Raw genomic sequence first — 16709 nt, 5'->3', positions numbered from 1 at the left:
GCCCGGAGTAAACTAATCAATTTGCGCAGTTTTCGTTTGTCCCTTCTCTGGGGCTGGGTCTTATCGCACTCTCAATAGTTCCGAGTCATCGCCGTGGAAATGAATCACACCTCATTCATTCCATTTTGATTTCTTTTAGCCGGACCAACTTCTTTGAATTTAGCATTACTTTCTCACTGCGGTGACAAAATTGAGTAAACATCCGTCGAAATCAGCCACACCAAATGCTCCTCCCACAGCTGATTCATTAATTTCTCTGCTGAAATCATCAGCGTTAAAAGATGCCACAGTTCTTCAAGTTGGTCAAAAACCAAATCAATTTGCCGCTAAAAGGGTTTTGCACAACATTTTCCAATTTGCATATCGCAGCCACACTCTGACTCACTCACACCAAACAAAAGAGAACGAAAGAGCGGGGGAGCAGGGTCAGGGATCCAGCGAGAGCGAGGCAAAACATGTTTGTAATCTCTGTCCCTGTATTAGTGTTGAGATATGTTCTGCATGTGTGTGTTTGTGTGTGTGTGTGAGTACTGCCTCTAGTTACCCTGCAGTACGGGTCATTAATGACTCAGCTGCTGACACGTCGATGACCTCGTCACTACCCCCATGACATAGTCGATGACCGGCCATACGCTGAGCTGATGACATTAACATGGAGATGTCCTAGGGCATAATCGATGACATTGTCATCGAGCATTGCCGAAAAATCATGACTTAATAAGCGATGATTTTTCACGATTTTTTGGCTTAAATCATCGCTTATTAAATGCATGATTTTTGACTAAAGATCATGCACATAATAAGCGATGATTTTTACCTAAAAATCATGCATTTTATAGGTGATGATTTTTAACTAAATATCATGCACTTAATAAGTGATGATTTTTCACGTAAAATCATGCATTTAATATAAAAAGTAATACATTGTAATTGTTTATTTTTCCAATTATTTTTATTTATTATTATTCATTATTGTCTGCTTTGTATTTTTTTTCTCTTGAGGTCTTCTGAAAATGACTATTCTTAATGTTGTGAATAGCCTTCCGAATCACTTTTTCTGCTGGCTCGTCGGGTATTTTCATCTTCACCGCCGCTGAAATAATTTTTTATTATTTTATAATTTTTTTACCCTCAGAAATATACCAAAATATACCGCATTTTCAAAATATACCGCAAATATACTGACGAACTCAAGCTCTATAATCCATATTCCTCGTTTTTGATATTCCGTGGAATATTAATAGCTATCTATATCTCTCAGCCCTACCCACATAATTTTATACGATTTATGAATCAATTTTTTACTAACTGGCTTACTCTAAATACTTGCTTTTGCAGCAGAGACTAAATTTTTGGCTGGGATGACAAACATTTTCTCAATTCTATAATATCCTTTCCTAGGGTATGCATTGTTGCTTGCATTTTTCCGCAACATGGAACGCGATTATTGCTTTCCGCCAATGAAAATTATGGCAGGAAACGGCTGCGACAGAATGTCAGGATGCGTCGTGCTAATATTCCCCAATAATTGGTAATATTCACCCTAAGTCGATGTCCAAATATAGTAATTTAAGAACATAATTTAAAAGTATGGAATGGGACTCATTGTTGTCAACCGGTTATTACCGATTCAAATAAATACTGAAATATACGGTATTATTTTCAAAATATACCGACGTATTTTTGATATTCTGGCGAATATTACTAGCTAAATAGAACCCTCAGGCCTGCCCACATAATTTTATCCGACTAATGAATCAATTTTCTACTCGACTGGTTTATTTTAAATACTTGCTTTTATTTGATTTTGCCCAAAGGTCAAACAAATAAAACGTAAGAGATTATCTATATAATGTGTTTGTACAAAAATTGTGTGTACACACTTGCAACCATGGTCGATCTATCGGCCTAGCCCGCCAGATTCGAATCTATCCTTCTTCTTTCTAATCTGTGCGCCCAAAAGTACGCTGACCGCAATTGCCAAAACTATGCATCGTGGTATAGCCGCTCTATATAACGAATGACCCTTTTATATCTTTATTATCATATTGCTGATTTTGCATTGCTTTATATGAATATAAAACTTGATCAAAATGGAAAGACATGATGCGAGATGTGGATGCGATGCGAAGTAAAGCAACTAAAATTTTGTTGTAATGATTAGCTCAGTACGATGAGAAGGTAGGTCGGCGGAACGTGTATATACGTTTCACAAGAAAAGTCACACGTGCAAAAAGATTGACACACAACTCTATTTAACTTTTGACAGATGTCAGAAACAATCCCAAATAAGACACCTGCGTTCGTGGAAAAAGCTATCACCACTAGGTGAAAAAAGGTTATTGTGCTAAAACAGCTCCAAAATGAAAACTACGAAGTGCACGATATCTACAACCTGGGAATGGGTAGAAAGTAGGGTCAATATTCCATTCTATTTTTTCCAGACCGTTTTCCACCGTCTACTTCGTCAGTTCGCCCTCGTCTGAACCGTCAGCTAGTGTTGGCTCGGTGCAGATTATAAATGTTTATAGAATTTTAATAAAAAAATTGAATATTTTGTTGAATAAAATAAAGATAAAAAAGAAATAGCAAGAGAGAAATAAGAAGCAAAGGAGGCGAAGGAAAGTTGATTCAATAAAAAAAAGGTACAGAGGAAGTGCACCAGACCACCGACTGTTTCGTCTACAATCCGGCCTGTTGCCTCGACGCCTATCCGGCTTCTGAATGCTGCGATGCCGAAATTAATAAATGCAGTTGCTGATTTACTATGTATATAACAAGGTCGAAATAATTATAGTCATAAAATCAAAATCAAAATCAACAGAAATAAAATGTAAAAACATTTTGTCTAGCTTTATAACATTGTTATTTAAAAAAAAAGCGCCGATAAGTTGCGCTTATCGCACAAAAATACCGATATTTTTTCGCAAGCCTGGAGGGATTTTTCATCGCAACACTGTCCATTTCATTACGTTTTATTTCTGACCTTCTTTGCTCAAACCTTATTTTAGGCACAATAAAATTAAATTATGCATTTAAAGCTAGCTAATCTTCTAGAAAATTTATTCATCTATCGGATAAAATTATGTTTTGAGGACTGAAGGTCTTAGCTAATCTTAAGTCGAATTAAGTCAGCATGATTCGTGATTAAATATATTTATAGCACTTTAGGTGAAAAATATCGTGGTCTTTTTTTATATAAAGATGAAGAACCTGCAAGAGTAAATATTATTTTTTGTCTAGTTCAAGTTATTATCAGTTTAAATAAAGGGGGTTTAAGTAGGCTAAGTACGTTTTTTTATCAGACGGTCAGACTTCTGCTCTCTTCTGAAACGAAAAAATGAGTCGTTATTTTTTAATGGGCCTTAAAAACGGGTATGGACAACAAACAAAAACAGCCAAGGCAAATTGCAAGGTTCGTACGAACCTTACCTCGGCGTTGTTGACAAACAATATACCTTGAAGTCAAAAGGGTGACTTTATCCTTTTATCCTCTTTTTTCTCGTTTTTATAAGCAAAAATTCCATGTAGGTAACAAAAGGGGTTGATGAATTATTCGTCTAATAATTTTAATGTGTCATATTGATAAATCGTTCACTCTTTCTTGCGACGAAAAATTGAGTCGTAATTTAAAATGGGCTATAAAAAAGGGTAAGGACAAGGGGCAAAAACAGCCAAGACAAATGTCGAGGTTCGCGTGTGATGAAAATATTAAGCAAAAGTGGATTTCAGCTTGCATGCGGTTGCATTTTCAGGGCCGTTTTGCCTGCTGTTCATACCCTTTTTTTTCTTCCATTATGTGTATATATATACTGAATATATACTGAAAATATACTGAATTCGAGTACGCGTTGACAATAAATCGAAAACTATAGAGGTGCTACCGTTAAAATCGTTAAAAGTCAAACCCAAACACACAGACAACGCGAAGACCACGAAGCAAGTGGATAGTGGAGTAGGCAAAAGTGAAAGAGAAAATAGAGAGAACGCGAAACGTAACGCAACAAGGCAGTGAGTAAAGCAACCGCTGAAACGACGTGCGACGCGTCGAAATGTGAGTTCCTGCGTGTTTGTGTGTGTGTGTGTGCATCTGTGTGTTGGTGCGCTGAAAGTGCAGCTGTCGCTTGAAACAAATAAAACCGCACAATTTCCATATAAAAAGACATTGCAAGACGCAGCTTGCCAGCAATATATCAATAAATCGGTAGTGCGAGAAAACAGCGAAAACCGAAGGCGAGGAGCAAGCGCGACAAGAAAAAATAAAATGCATGTAGAATAATTTTAACGCCCAAAAGTCTCCGGTCTGTCGGCGACGCTGACGCTGATGTCGATGCCAACGCCGACGCCGCTTGTTGAAACAAATGCATCGAAATACGTGCATTTCGGTGAAAATTGAGTTGAAATTGCACAAATGCAGTGCTGACAAAGTGAAACGAGAGAATAAAAAACAATATTAATGTGCAAAATATGCGGAAAACTGCTTTGAAATGTGGAGAGCGCAGAACAGCGGTACACAAAAGAAGGAAAGAGAGAAGGGAGAAAAGGAATGGAATGATGGCCGCTTATACCTTATACCAAAAATGTTTGCTGCCGGCTCTGCCGCTGCTCCTGCTGCACTCTTCGGAATGCAAACTGGTTAATGGTTCATTTCTAGAGCAACTGTGGCCATATTTTTTCTTCTTTTGCGCTCTTCCCTTTTGAAACTGTTCTCGCCGCCTCCGTTTTGTGCCGCTCTTCTAAGATAAAGAGCGCGCGTCTCGAGATAAATGCGAAAAATATTGTATCTCAATGGCCGCGGTGTTTCCGATGTGAAAATTAAACGAAACCGTATTCATTATTTTGTGTTTGTTCTGCTGAACAGAAAAGTGTGTATTAAAAAACCTCAATAGCACCCACATTACGACGAGAAAACTCAAACGACAAAACCATAGTTGAATTGAGTGAGAATAATATATATATATATATAGAGAGAGAGAGAGTAAATACACCGCTACAATGTCGGAAGAAGTAGATCGCAACGATCCCGAGCTGAAATACCTTTCGGTGGAACGGAACCAATACAATGATCCGGCCACACAGGCGGAATGGACACAGAAGCGCCTGGTCTGGGTGCCCCACGAGAATCAACTGAGTTCTACTGAAGAACCCTTGCCCACATATTCCTCCTGCATATTCGCACATTCATTTCTCTGCTGAAATCATCAGCGTTAAAAGATGCCACAGTTCTTCAAGTTGGTCAAAAACCAAATCAATTTGCCGCTAAAAGGGTTTTGCACAACATTTTCCAATTTGCATATCGCAGCCACACTCTGACTCACTCACACCAAACAAAAGAGAACGAAAGAGCGGGAGAGCAGGGTCAGGGATCCAGCGAGAGCGAGGCAAAACAAGTTTGTAATCTCTGTCCCTGTATTAGTGTTGAGATATGTTCTGCATGTGTGTGTTTGTGTGTGTGTGTGAGTACTGCCTCTAGCTACCCTGCAGTACGGGTCATTAATGACTCAGCTGCTGACACGTCGATGACCGCGTCACTACCCCCGATGACATAGTCGATGACCGGCCATACGCTGAGCTGATGACATTAACATGGAGATGTCCTAGGGCATAATCGATGACATTGTCATCGAGCATTGCCGAAAAATCATGACTTAATAAGCGATGATTTTTCACGATTTTTTGGCTTAAATCATCGCTTATTAAATGCATGATTTTTGCCTAAAGATCATGCACATAATAAGCGATGATTTTTACCTAAAAATCATGCATTTTATAGGTGATGATTTTTACCTAAATATCATGCACTTAATAAGTGATGATTTGTCACGTAAAATCATGCATTTAATATAAAAAGTAATACATTGTAATTGTTTATTTTTCCAATTATTTTTATTTATTATTATTCATTATTGTCTGCTTTGTATTTTTTTCTCTTGAGGTCTTCTGAAAATGACTATTCTTAATGTTGTGAATAGCCTTCCGAATCACTTTTTCTGCTGGCTCGTCGGGTATTTTCATCTTCACCGCCGCTGAAATAATTTTTTATTATTTTATAATTTTTTTACCCTCAGAAATATACCAAAATATACCGCATTTTCAAAATATACCGTAAATATACTGACGAACTCAAGCTCTATAATCCATATTCCTCGTTTTTGATATTCCGTGGAATATTAATAGCTATCTATATCTCTCAGCCCTACCCACATAATTTTATACGATTTATGAATCAATTTTTTACTAACTGGCTTACTCTAAATACTTGCTTTTGCAGCAGAGACTAAATTTTTGCCTGGGATGACAAACATTTTCTCAATTCTATAATATCCTTTCCTAGGGTATGCATTGTTGCTTGCATTTTTCCGCAACATGGAACGCGATTATTGCTTTCCGCCATTGAAAATTATGGCAGGAAACGGCTGCGACAGAATGTCAGGATGCGTCGTGTTAATATTCCCCAATAATTGGTAATATTCACCCTAAGTCGATGTCCAAATATAGTAATTTAAGAACATAATTTAAAAGTATGGAATGGGACTCATTGTTGTCAACCGGTTATTACCGATTCAAATAAATACTGAAATATACGGTATTATTTTCAAAATATACCGACGTATTTTTGATATTCTGGCGAATATTACTAGCTAAATAGAACCCTCAGGCCTGCCCACATAATTTTATCCGACTAATGAATCAATTTTCTACTCGACTGGTTTATTTTAAATACTTGCTTTTATTTGATTTTGCCCAAAGGTCAAACAAATAAAACGTAAGAGATTATCTATATAATGTGTTTGTACAAAAATTGTGTGTACACACTTGCAACCATGGTCGATCTATCGGCCTAGCCCGCCAGATTCGAATCTATCCTTCTTCTTTCTAATCTGTGCGCCCAAAAGTACGCTGACCGCAATTGCCAAAACTATGCATCGTGGTATAGCCGCTCTATATAACGAATGACCCTTTTATATCTTTATTATCATATTGCTGATTTTGCATTGCTTTATATGAATATAAAACTTGATCAAAATGGAAAGACATGATGCGAGATGTGGATGCGATGCGAAGTAAAGCAACTAAAATTTTGTTGTAATGATTAGCTCAGTACGATGGGAAGGTGGGTCGGCGGAACGTGTATATACGTTCCACAAGAAAAGTCACACGTGCAAAAAGATTGACACACAACTCTATTTAACTTTTGACAGATGTCAGAAACAATCCCAAATAAGACACCTGCGTTCGTGGAAAAAGCTATCACCACTAGGTGAAAAAAGGTTATTGTGCTGAAACAGCTCCAAAATGAAAACTACGAAGTGCACGATATCTACAACCTGGGAATGGGTAGAAAGTACGGTCAATATTCCATTCTATTTTTTCCAGACCGTTTTCCACCGTCTACTTCGTCAGTTCGCCCTCGTCTGTACCGTCAGCTAGTGTTGGCTCGGTGCAGATTATAAATGTTTATAGAATTTTAATAAAAAAATGGAATATTTTGTTGAATAAAATAAAGATAAAAAAGAAATAGCAAGAGAGAAATAAGAAGCAAAGGAGGCGAGGAGAATTGATTCAATAAAAAAAAAGGTACAGAGGAAGTGCACCAGACCACCGACTGTTTCGTCTACAATCCGGCCTGTTGCCTCGACGCCTATCCGGCTTCTGAATGCTGCGATGCCGAAATTAATAAATGCAGTTGCTGATTTACTATGTATATAACAAGGTCGAAATAATTATAGTCATAAAATCAAAATCAAAATCAACAGAAATAAAATGTAAAAACATTTTGTTTAGCTTTATAACATTGTTATTTAAAAAAAAAGCGCCGATAAGTTGCGCTTATCGCACAAAAGGAGGGATTTTTCATCGCAACACTGTCCATTTCATTACGTTTTATTTCTGACCTTCTTTGCTCAAACCTTATTTTAGGCACAATAAAATTAAATTAAGCATTTAAAGCTAGCTAATCTTCTAGAAAATTTATTCATCTATCGGATAAAATTATGTTTTGAGGACTGAAGGTCTTAGCTAATCTTAAGTCGAATTAAGTCAGCATGATTCGTGATTAAATATATTTATAGCACTTTAGGTGAAAAATATCGTGGTCTTTTTTTATATAAAGATGAAGAACCTGCAAGAGTAAATATTATTTTTTGTCTAGTTCAAGTTATTATCAGTTTAAATAAAGGGGGTTTAAGTGGGCTAAGTACGTTTTTTTATCAGACGGTCAGACTTCTGCTCTCTTCTGAAACGAAAAAATGAGTCGTTATTTTTTAATGGGCCTTAAAAACGGGTATGGACAACAAACAAAAACAGCCAAGGCAAATTGCAAGGTTCGTACGAACCTTACCTCGGCGTTGTTGACAAACAATATACCTTGAAGTCAAAAGGGTGACTTTATCCTTTTATCCTCTTTTTTCTCGTTTTTATAAGCAAAAATTCCATGTAGGTAACAAAAGGGGTTGATGAATTATTCGTCTAATAATTTTAATGTGTCATATTGATAAATCGTTCACTCTTTCTTGCGACGAAAAATTGAGTCGTAATTTAAAATGGGCTATAAAAAAGGGTAAGGACAAGGGGCAAAAACAGCCAAGACAAATGTCGAGGTTCGCGTGTGATGAAAATATTAAGCAAAAGTGGATTTCAGCTTGCATGCGGTTGCATTTTCAGGGCCGTTTTGCCTGCTGCTCATACCCTTTTTTTTCTTCCATTATGTGTATATATATACTGAATATATACTGAAAATATACTGAATGCGAGTACGCGTTGACAATAAATCGAAAACTATAGAGGTGCTACCGTTAAAATCGTTAAAAGTCAAACCCAAACACACAGACAACGCGAAGACCACGAAGCAAGTGGATAGTGGAGTAGGCAAAAGTGAAAGAGAAAATAGAGAGAACGCGAAACGTAACGCAACAAGGCAATAAACAGTGAGTAAAGCAACCGCTGAAACGACGTGCGACGCGTCGAAATGTGAGTTCCTGCGTGTTTGTGTGTGTGTGTGTGCATGTGTGTGTTGGTGCGCTGAAAGTGCAGCTGTCGCTTGAAACAAATAAAACCGCACAATTTCCATATAAAAAGACATTGCAAGACGCAGCTTGCCAGCAATATATCAATAAATCGGTAGTGCGAGAAAACAGCGAAAACCGAAGGCGAGGAGCAAGCGCGACAAGAAAAAATAAAATGCATGTAGAATAATTTTAACGCCCAAAAGTCTCCGGTCTGTCGGCGACGCTGACGCTGATATCGATGCCAACGCCGACGCCGCTTGTTGAAACAAATGCATCGAAATACGTGCATTTCGGTGAAAATTGAGTTGAATTTGCACAAATGCAGTGCTGACAAAGTGAAACGAGAGAATAAAAAACAATATTAATGTGCAAAATATGCGGAAAACTGCTTTGAAATGTGGAGAGCGCAGAACAGCGGTACACAAAAGAAGGAAAGAGAGAAGGGAGAAAAGGAATGGAATGATGGCCGCTTATACCTTATACCAAAAATGTTTGCTGCCGGCTCTGCCGCTGCTCCTGCTGCACTCTTCGGAATGCAAACTGGTTAATGGTTCATTTCTAGACACAGCCGGCTTGAGCAACTGTGGCCATATTTTTTCTTCTTCTGCGCTCTTCCCTTTTGAAACTGTTCTCGCCGCCTCCGTTTTGTGCCGCTCTTCTAAGATAAAAAGCGCGCGTCTCGAGATAAATGCGAAAAATATTGTATCTCAATGGCCGCGGTGTTTCCGATGTGAAAATTAAACGAAACCGTATTCATTATTTTGTGTTTGTTCTGCTCAACAGAAAAGTGTGTATTAAAAAACCTCAATAGCACCCACATTACGACGAGAAAACTCAAACGACAAAACCATAGTTGAATTGAGTGAGAATAATATATATATATATATAGAGAGAGAGAGAGTAAATACACCGCTACAATGTCGGAAGAAGTAGATCGCAACGATCCCGAGCTGAAATACCTTTCGGTGGAACAGAACCAATACAATGATCCGGCCACACAGGCGGAATGGACACAGAAGCGCCTGGTCTGGGTGCCCCACGAGAATCAAGTGAGTTCTACTGAAGAACCCTTGCCCACATATTCCTCCTGCATATTCGCACATTCATTTCTCTGCTGAAATCATCAGCGTTAAAAGATGCCACAGTTCTTCAAGTTGGTCAAAAACCAAATCAATTTGCCGCTAAAAGGGTTTTGCACAACATTTTCCAATTTGCATATCGCAGCCACACTCTGACTCACTCACACCAAACAAAAGAGAACGAAAGAGCGGGAGAGCAGGGTCAGGGATCCAGCGAGAGCGAGGCAAAACAAGTTTGTAATCTCTGTCCCTGTATTAGTGTTGAGATATGTTCTGCATGTGTGTGTTTGTGTGTGTATGTGAGTACTGCCTCTAGCTACCCTGCAGTACGGGTCATTAATGACTCAGCTGCTGACACGTCGATGACCGCGTCACTACCCCCGATGACATAGTCGATGACCGGCCATACGCTGAGCTGATGACATTAACATGGAGATGTCCTAGGGCATAATCGATGACATTGTCATCGAGCATTGCCGAAAAATCATGACTTAATAAGCGATGATTTTTCACGATTTTTTGGCTTAAATCATCGCTTATTAAATGCATGATTTTTGCCTAAAGATTATGCACATAATAAGCGATGATTTTTACCTAAAAATCATGAATTTTATAGGTGATGATTTTTACCTAAATATCATGCACTTAATAAGTGATGATTTTTCACGTAAAATCATGCATTTAATATAAAAAGTAATACATTGTAATTGTTTATTTTTCCAATTATTTTTATTTATTATTATTCATTATTGTCAGCTTTGTATTTTTTTTCTCTTGAGGTCTTCTGAAAATGACTATTCTTAATGTTGTGAATAGCCTTCCGAATCACTTTTTCTGCTGGCTCGTCGGGTATTTTCATCTTCACCGCCGCTGAAATAATTTTTTATTATTTTATAATTTTTTTACCCTCAGAAATATACCAAAATATACCGCATTTTCAAAATATACCGTAAATATACTGACGAACTCAAGCTCTATAATCCATATTCCTCGTTTTTGATATTCCGTGGAATATTAATAGCTATCTATATCTCTCAGCCCTACCCACATAATTTTATACGATTTATGCATCAATTTTTTACTAACTGGCTTACTCTAAATACTTGCTTTTGCAGCAGAGACTAAATTTTTGCCTGGGATGACAAACATTTTCTCAATTCTATAATATCCTTTCCTAGGGTATGCATTGTTGCTTTCATTTTTCCGCAACATGGAACGCGATTATTGCTTTCCGCCAATGAAAATTATGGCAGGAAACGGCTGCGACAGAATGTCAGGATGCGGCGTGTTAATATTCCCCAATTATTGGTAATATTCACCCTAAGTCGATGTCCAAATATAGTAATTTAAGAACATAATTTAAAAGTATGGAATGGGACTCATTGTTGTCAACCGGTTATTACCGATTCAAATAAATACTGAAATATACGGTATTATTTTCAAAATATACCGACGTATTTTTGATATTCTGGCGAATATTACTAGCTAAATAGAACCCTCAGGCCTGCCCACATAATTTTATCCGACTAATGAATCAATTTTCTACTCGACTGGTTTATTTTAAATACTTGCTTTTATTTGATTTTGCCCAAAGGTCAAACAAATAAAACGTAAGAGATTATCTATATAATGTGTTTGTACAAAAATTGTGTGTATACACTTGCAACCATGGTCGATCTATCGGCCTAGCCCGCCAGATTCGAATCTATCCTTCTTCGTTCTAATCTGTGCGCCCAAAAGTACGCTGACCGCAATTGCCAAAACTATGCATCGTGGTATAGCCGCTCTATATAACGAATGACCCTTTTATATCTTTATTATCATATTGCTGATTTTGCATTGCTTTATATGAATATAAAACTTGATCAAAATGGAAAGACATGATGCGAGATGTGGATGCGATGCGAAGTAAAGCAACTAAAATTTTGTTGTATTGATTAGCTCAGTACGATGGGAAGGTGGGTCGGCGGAACGTGTATATACGTTTCACAAAAAAAGTCACACGTGCAAAAAGATTGACACACAACTCTATTTAACTTTTGACAGATGTCAGAAACAATCCCAAATAAGACACCTGCGTTCGTGGAAAAAGCTATCACCACTAGGTGAAAAAAGGTTATTGTGCTGAAACAGCTCCAAAATGAAAACTACGAAGTGCACGATATCTACAACCTGGGAATGGGTAGAAAGTACGGTCAATATTCCATTCTATTTTTTCCAGACCGTTTTCCACCGTCTACTTCGTCAGTTCGCCCTCGTCTGTACCGTCAGCTAGTGTTGGCTCGGTGCAGATTATAAATGTTTATAGAATTTTAATAAAAAAATGGAATACTTTGTTGAATAAAATAAAGATAAAAAAGAAATAGCAAGAGAGAAATAAGAAGCAAAGGAGGCGAGGGAGAATTGATTCAATAAAAAAAAAGGTACAGAGGAAGTGCACCAGACCACCGACTGTTTCGTCTACAATCCGGCCTGTTGCCTCGACGCCTATCCGGCTTCTGAATGCTGCGATGCCGAAATTAATAAATGCAGTTGCTGATTTACTATGTATATAACAAGGTCGAAATAATTATAGTCATAAAATCAAAATCAAAATCAACAGAAATAAAATGTAAAAACATTTTGTTTAGCTTTATAACATTGTTATTTAAAAAAAAAGCGCCGATAAGTTGCGCTTATCGCACAAAAGGAGGGATTTTTCATCGCAACACTGTCCATTTCATTACGTTTTATTTCTGACCTTCTTTGCTCAAACCTTATTTTAGGCACAATAAAATTAAATTAAGCATTTAAAGCTAGCTAATCTTCTAGAAAATTTATTCATCTATCGGATAAAATTATGTTTTGAGGACTGAAGGTCTTAGCTAATCTTAAGTCGAATTAAGTCAGCATGATTCGTGATTAAATATATTTATAGCACTTTAGGTGAAAAATATCGTGGTCTTTTTTTATATAAAGATGAAGAACCTGCAAGAGTAAATATTATTTTTTGTCTAGTTCAAGTTATTATCAGTTTAAATAAAGGGGGTTTAAGTGGGCTAAGTACGTTTTTTTATCAGACGGTCAGACTTCTGCTCTCTTCTGAAACGAAAAAATGAGTCGTTATTTTTTAATGGGCCTTAAAAACGGGTATGGACAACAAACAAAAACAGCCAAGGCAAATTGCAAGGTTCGTACGAACCTTACCTCGGCGTTGTTGACAAACAATATACCTTGAAGTCAAAAGGGTGACTTTATCCTTTTATCCTCTTTTTTCTCGTTTTTATAAGCAAAAATTCCATGTAGGTAACAAAAGGGGTTGATGAATTATTCGTCTAATAATTTTAATGTGTCATATTGATAAATCGTTCACTCTTTCTTGCGACGAAAAATTGAGTCGTAATTTAAAATGGGCTATAAAAAAGGGTAAGGACAAGGGGCAAAAACAGCCAAGACAAATGTCGAGGTTCGCGTGTGATGAAAATATTAAGCAAAAGTGGATTTCAGCTTGCATGCGGTTGCATTTTCAGGGCCGTTTTGCCTGCTGTTCATACCCTTTTTTTTCTTCCATTATGTGTATATATATACTGAATATATACTGAAAATATACTGAATGCGAGTACGCGTTGACAATAAATCGAAAACTATAGAGGTGCTACCGTTAAAATCGTTAAAAGTCAAACCCAAACACACAGACAACGCGAAGACCACGAAGCAAGTGGATAGTGGAGTAGGCAAAAGTGAAAGAGAAAATAGAGAGAACGCGAAACGTAACGCAACAAGGCAATAAACAGTGAGTAAAGCAACCGCTGAAACGACGTGCGACGCGTCGAAATGTGAGTTCCTGCGTGTTTGTGTGTGTGTGTGTGTGCATGTGTGTGTTGGTGCGCTGAAAGTGCAGCTGTCGCTTGAAACAAATAAAACCGCACAATTTCCATATAAAAAAGACATTGCAAGACGCAGCTTGCCAGCAATATATCAATAAATCGGTAGTGCGAGAAAACAGCGAAAACCGAAGGCGAGGAGCAAGCGCGACAAGAAAAAATAAAATGCATGTAGAATAATTTTAACGCCCAAAAGTCTCCGGTCTGTCGGCGACGCTGACGCTGATGTCGATGCCAACGCCGACGCCGCTTGTTGAAACAAATGCATCGAAATACGTGCATTTCGGTGAAAATTGAGTTGAATTTGCACAAATGCAGTGCTGACAAAGTGAAACGAGAGAATAAAAAACAATATTAATGTGCAAAATATGCGGAAAACTGCTTTGAAATGTGGAGAGCGCAGAACAGCGGTACACAAAAGAAGGAAAGAGAGAAGGGAGAAAAGGAATGGAATGATGGCCGCTTATACCTGCTCTGCTTCGAAAAAGAAACCGAAACCAGCCACCAAAAATGTTTGCTGCCGGCTCTGCCGCTGCTCCTGCTGCACTCTTCGGAATGCAAACTGGTTAATGGTTCATTTCTAGACACAGCCGGCTTGAGCAACTGTGGCCATATTTTTTCTTCTTTTGCTCTCTTCCCTTTTGAAACTGTTCTCGCCGCCTCCGTTTTGTGCCGCTCTTCTAAGATAAAGAGCGCGCGACTCGAGATAAATGCGAAAAATATTGTATCTCAATGGCCGCGGTGTTTCCGATGTGAAAATTAAACGAAACCGTATTCATTATTTTGTGTTTGTTCTGCTGAACAGAAAAGTGTGTATTAAAAAACCTCAATAGCACCCACATTACGACGAGAAAACTCAAACGACAAAACCATAGTTGAATTGAGTGAGAATAATATATATATATATATATAGAGAGAGAGAGTAAATACACCGCTACAATGTCGGAAGAAGTAGATCGCAACGATCCCGAGCTGAAATACCTTTCGGTGGAACGGAACCAATACAATGATCCGGCCACACAGGCGGAATGGCAAAGAAGCGCCTGGTCTGAGTGCCCCACGAGAATCAAGTGAGTTCTACTGAAGAACCCTTGCCCACATATTCCTCCTGCATATTCGCACATTCATTTCTCTGCTGAAATCATCAGCGTTAAAAGATGCCACAGTTCTTCAAGTTGGTCAAAAACCAAATCAATTTGCCGCTAAAAGGGTTTTGCACAACATTTTCCAATTTGCATATCGCAGCCACACTCTGACTCACTCACACCAAACAAAAGAGAACGAAAGAGCGGGAGAGCAGGGTCAGGGATCCAGCGAGAGCGAGGCAAAACAAGTTTGTAATCTCTGTCCCTGTATTAGTGTTGAGATATGTTCTGCATGTGTGTGTGAGTACTGCCTCTAACTACCCTGCAGTACGGGTCATTAATGACTCAGCTGCTGACACGTCGATGACCGCGTCACTACCCCCGATGACATAGTCGATGACCGGCCATACGCTGAGCTGATGACATTAACATGGAGATGTCCTAGGGCATAATCGATGACATTGTCATCGAGCATTGCCGAAAAATCATGCACATAATAAGCGATGATTTTTACCTAAAAATCATGCATTTTATAGGTGATGATTTTTACCTAAATATCATGCACTTAATAAGTGATGATTTTTCACGTAAAATCATGCATTTAATATAAAAAGTAATACATTGTAATTGTTTATTTTTCCAATTATTTTTATTTATTATTATTCATTATTGTCTGATTTGTATTTTTTTTCTCTTGAGGTCTTCTGAAAATGACTATTCTTAATGTTGTGAATAGCCTTCCGAATCACTTTTTCTGCTGGCTCGTCGGGTATTTTCATCTTCACCGCCGCTGAAATAATTTTTTATTATTTTATAATTTTTTTACCCTCAGAAATATACCAAAATATACCGCATTTTCAAAATATACCGTAAATATACTGACGAACTCAAGCTCTATAATCCATATTCCTCGTTTTTGATATTCCGTGGAATATTAATAGCTATCTATATCTCTCAGCCCTACCCACATAATTTTATACGATTTATGAATCAATTTTTTACTAACTGGCTTACTCTAAATACTTGCTTTTGCAGCAGAGACTAAATTTTTGGCTGGGATGACAAACATTTTCTCAATTATATAATATCCTTTCCTAGGGTATGCATTGTTGCTTGCATTTTTCCGCAACATGGAACGCGATTATTGCTTTCCGCCAATGAAAATTATGGCAGGAAACGGCTGCGACAGAATGTCAGGATGCGTCGTGTTAATATTCCCCAATAATTGGTAATATTCACCCTAAGTCGATGTCCAAATATAGTAATTTAAGAACATAATTTAAAAGTATGGAATGGGACTCATTGTTGTCAACCGGTTATTACCGATTCAAATAAATACTGAAATATACGGTATTATTTTCAAAATATACCGACGTATTTTCGATATTCTGGCGAATATTACTAGCTAAATAGAACCCTCAGGCCTGCCCACATAATTTTATCCGACTAATGAATCAATTTTCTACTCGACTGGTTTATTTTAAATACTTGCTTTTATTTGATTTTGCCCAAAGGTCAAACAAATAAAACGTAAGAGATTATCTATATAATGTGTTTGTACAAAAATTGTGTGTACACACTTGCAACCATGGTCGATCTATCGGCCTAGCCCGCCAGATTCGAATCTATCCTTCTTCGTTCTAATCTGTGCGCCCAAAAGTACGCTGACCGCAA

General features: G+C 37.7%; 1 protein-coding gene, 3 long non-coding RNA genes and 1 pseudogene across 4 annotated transcripts; 2 read left to right on the top strand and 3 right to left on the bottom strand.

Annotated features, from left to right (window-relative positions):
* The window catches only part of LOC117192033, a 53826-nt pseudogene that overhangs the window by 526 nt on the left and 36591 nt on the right, over positions 1–16709 (top strand).
* LOC117192045 lies at positions 2960–3827 on the bottom strand. The gene is made up of 2 exons (XR_004474175.1): positions 3459–3827; positions 2960–3327 (listed from the first exon to the last, which is right to left on the bottom strand). It is a non-coding gene; the product is annotated as an uncharacterized LOC117192045 (long non-coding RNA).
* LOC117192041 lies at positions 7866–8459 on the bottom strand. The gene is made up of 2 exons (XR_004474171.1): positions 8368–8459; positions 7866–8236 (listed from the first exon to the last, which is right to left on the bottom strand). It is a non-coding gene; the product is annotated as an uncharacterized LOC117192041 (long non-coding RNA).
* Positions 9673–16374, top strand: LOC117192037 (myosin heavy chain, non-muscle-like). Its single transcript, XM_033396762.1, has 2 exons — positions 9673–10057; positions 16134–16374. The coding sequence occupies exons 1-2, from the start codon at positions 9926–9928 to the stop codon at positions 16194–16196; spliced, it is 195 nt and encodes a 64-aa protein (XP_033252653.1). The 5' UTR covers positions 9673–9925; the 3' UTR covers positions 16197–16374.
* Positions 12798–13923, bottom strand: LOC117192040. The gene is made up of 2 exons (XR_004474170.1): positions 13300–13923; positions 12798–13168 (listed from the first exon to the last, which is right to left on the bottom strand). It is a non-coding gene; the product is annotated as an uncharacterized LOC117192040 (long non-coding RNA).

Source organism: Drosophila miranda (assembly GCF_003369915.1).
Source record: "Drosophila miranda strain MSH22 chromosome Y unlocalized genomic scaffold, D.miranda_PacBio2.1 Contig_Y1_pilon, whole genome shotgun sequence".
In the NCBI taxonomy this organism is placed as follows: Eukaryota; Metazoa; Arthropoda; class Insecta; order Diptera; family Drosophilidae; genus Drosophila; species Drosophila miranda.
The sequence above is the reverse complement of the archived record's forward strand: the minus strand, read 5'-3'. Positions and strand labels throughout refer to the sequence as shown.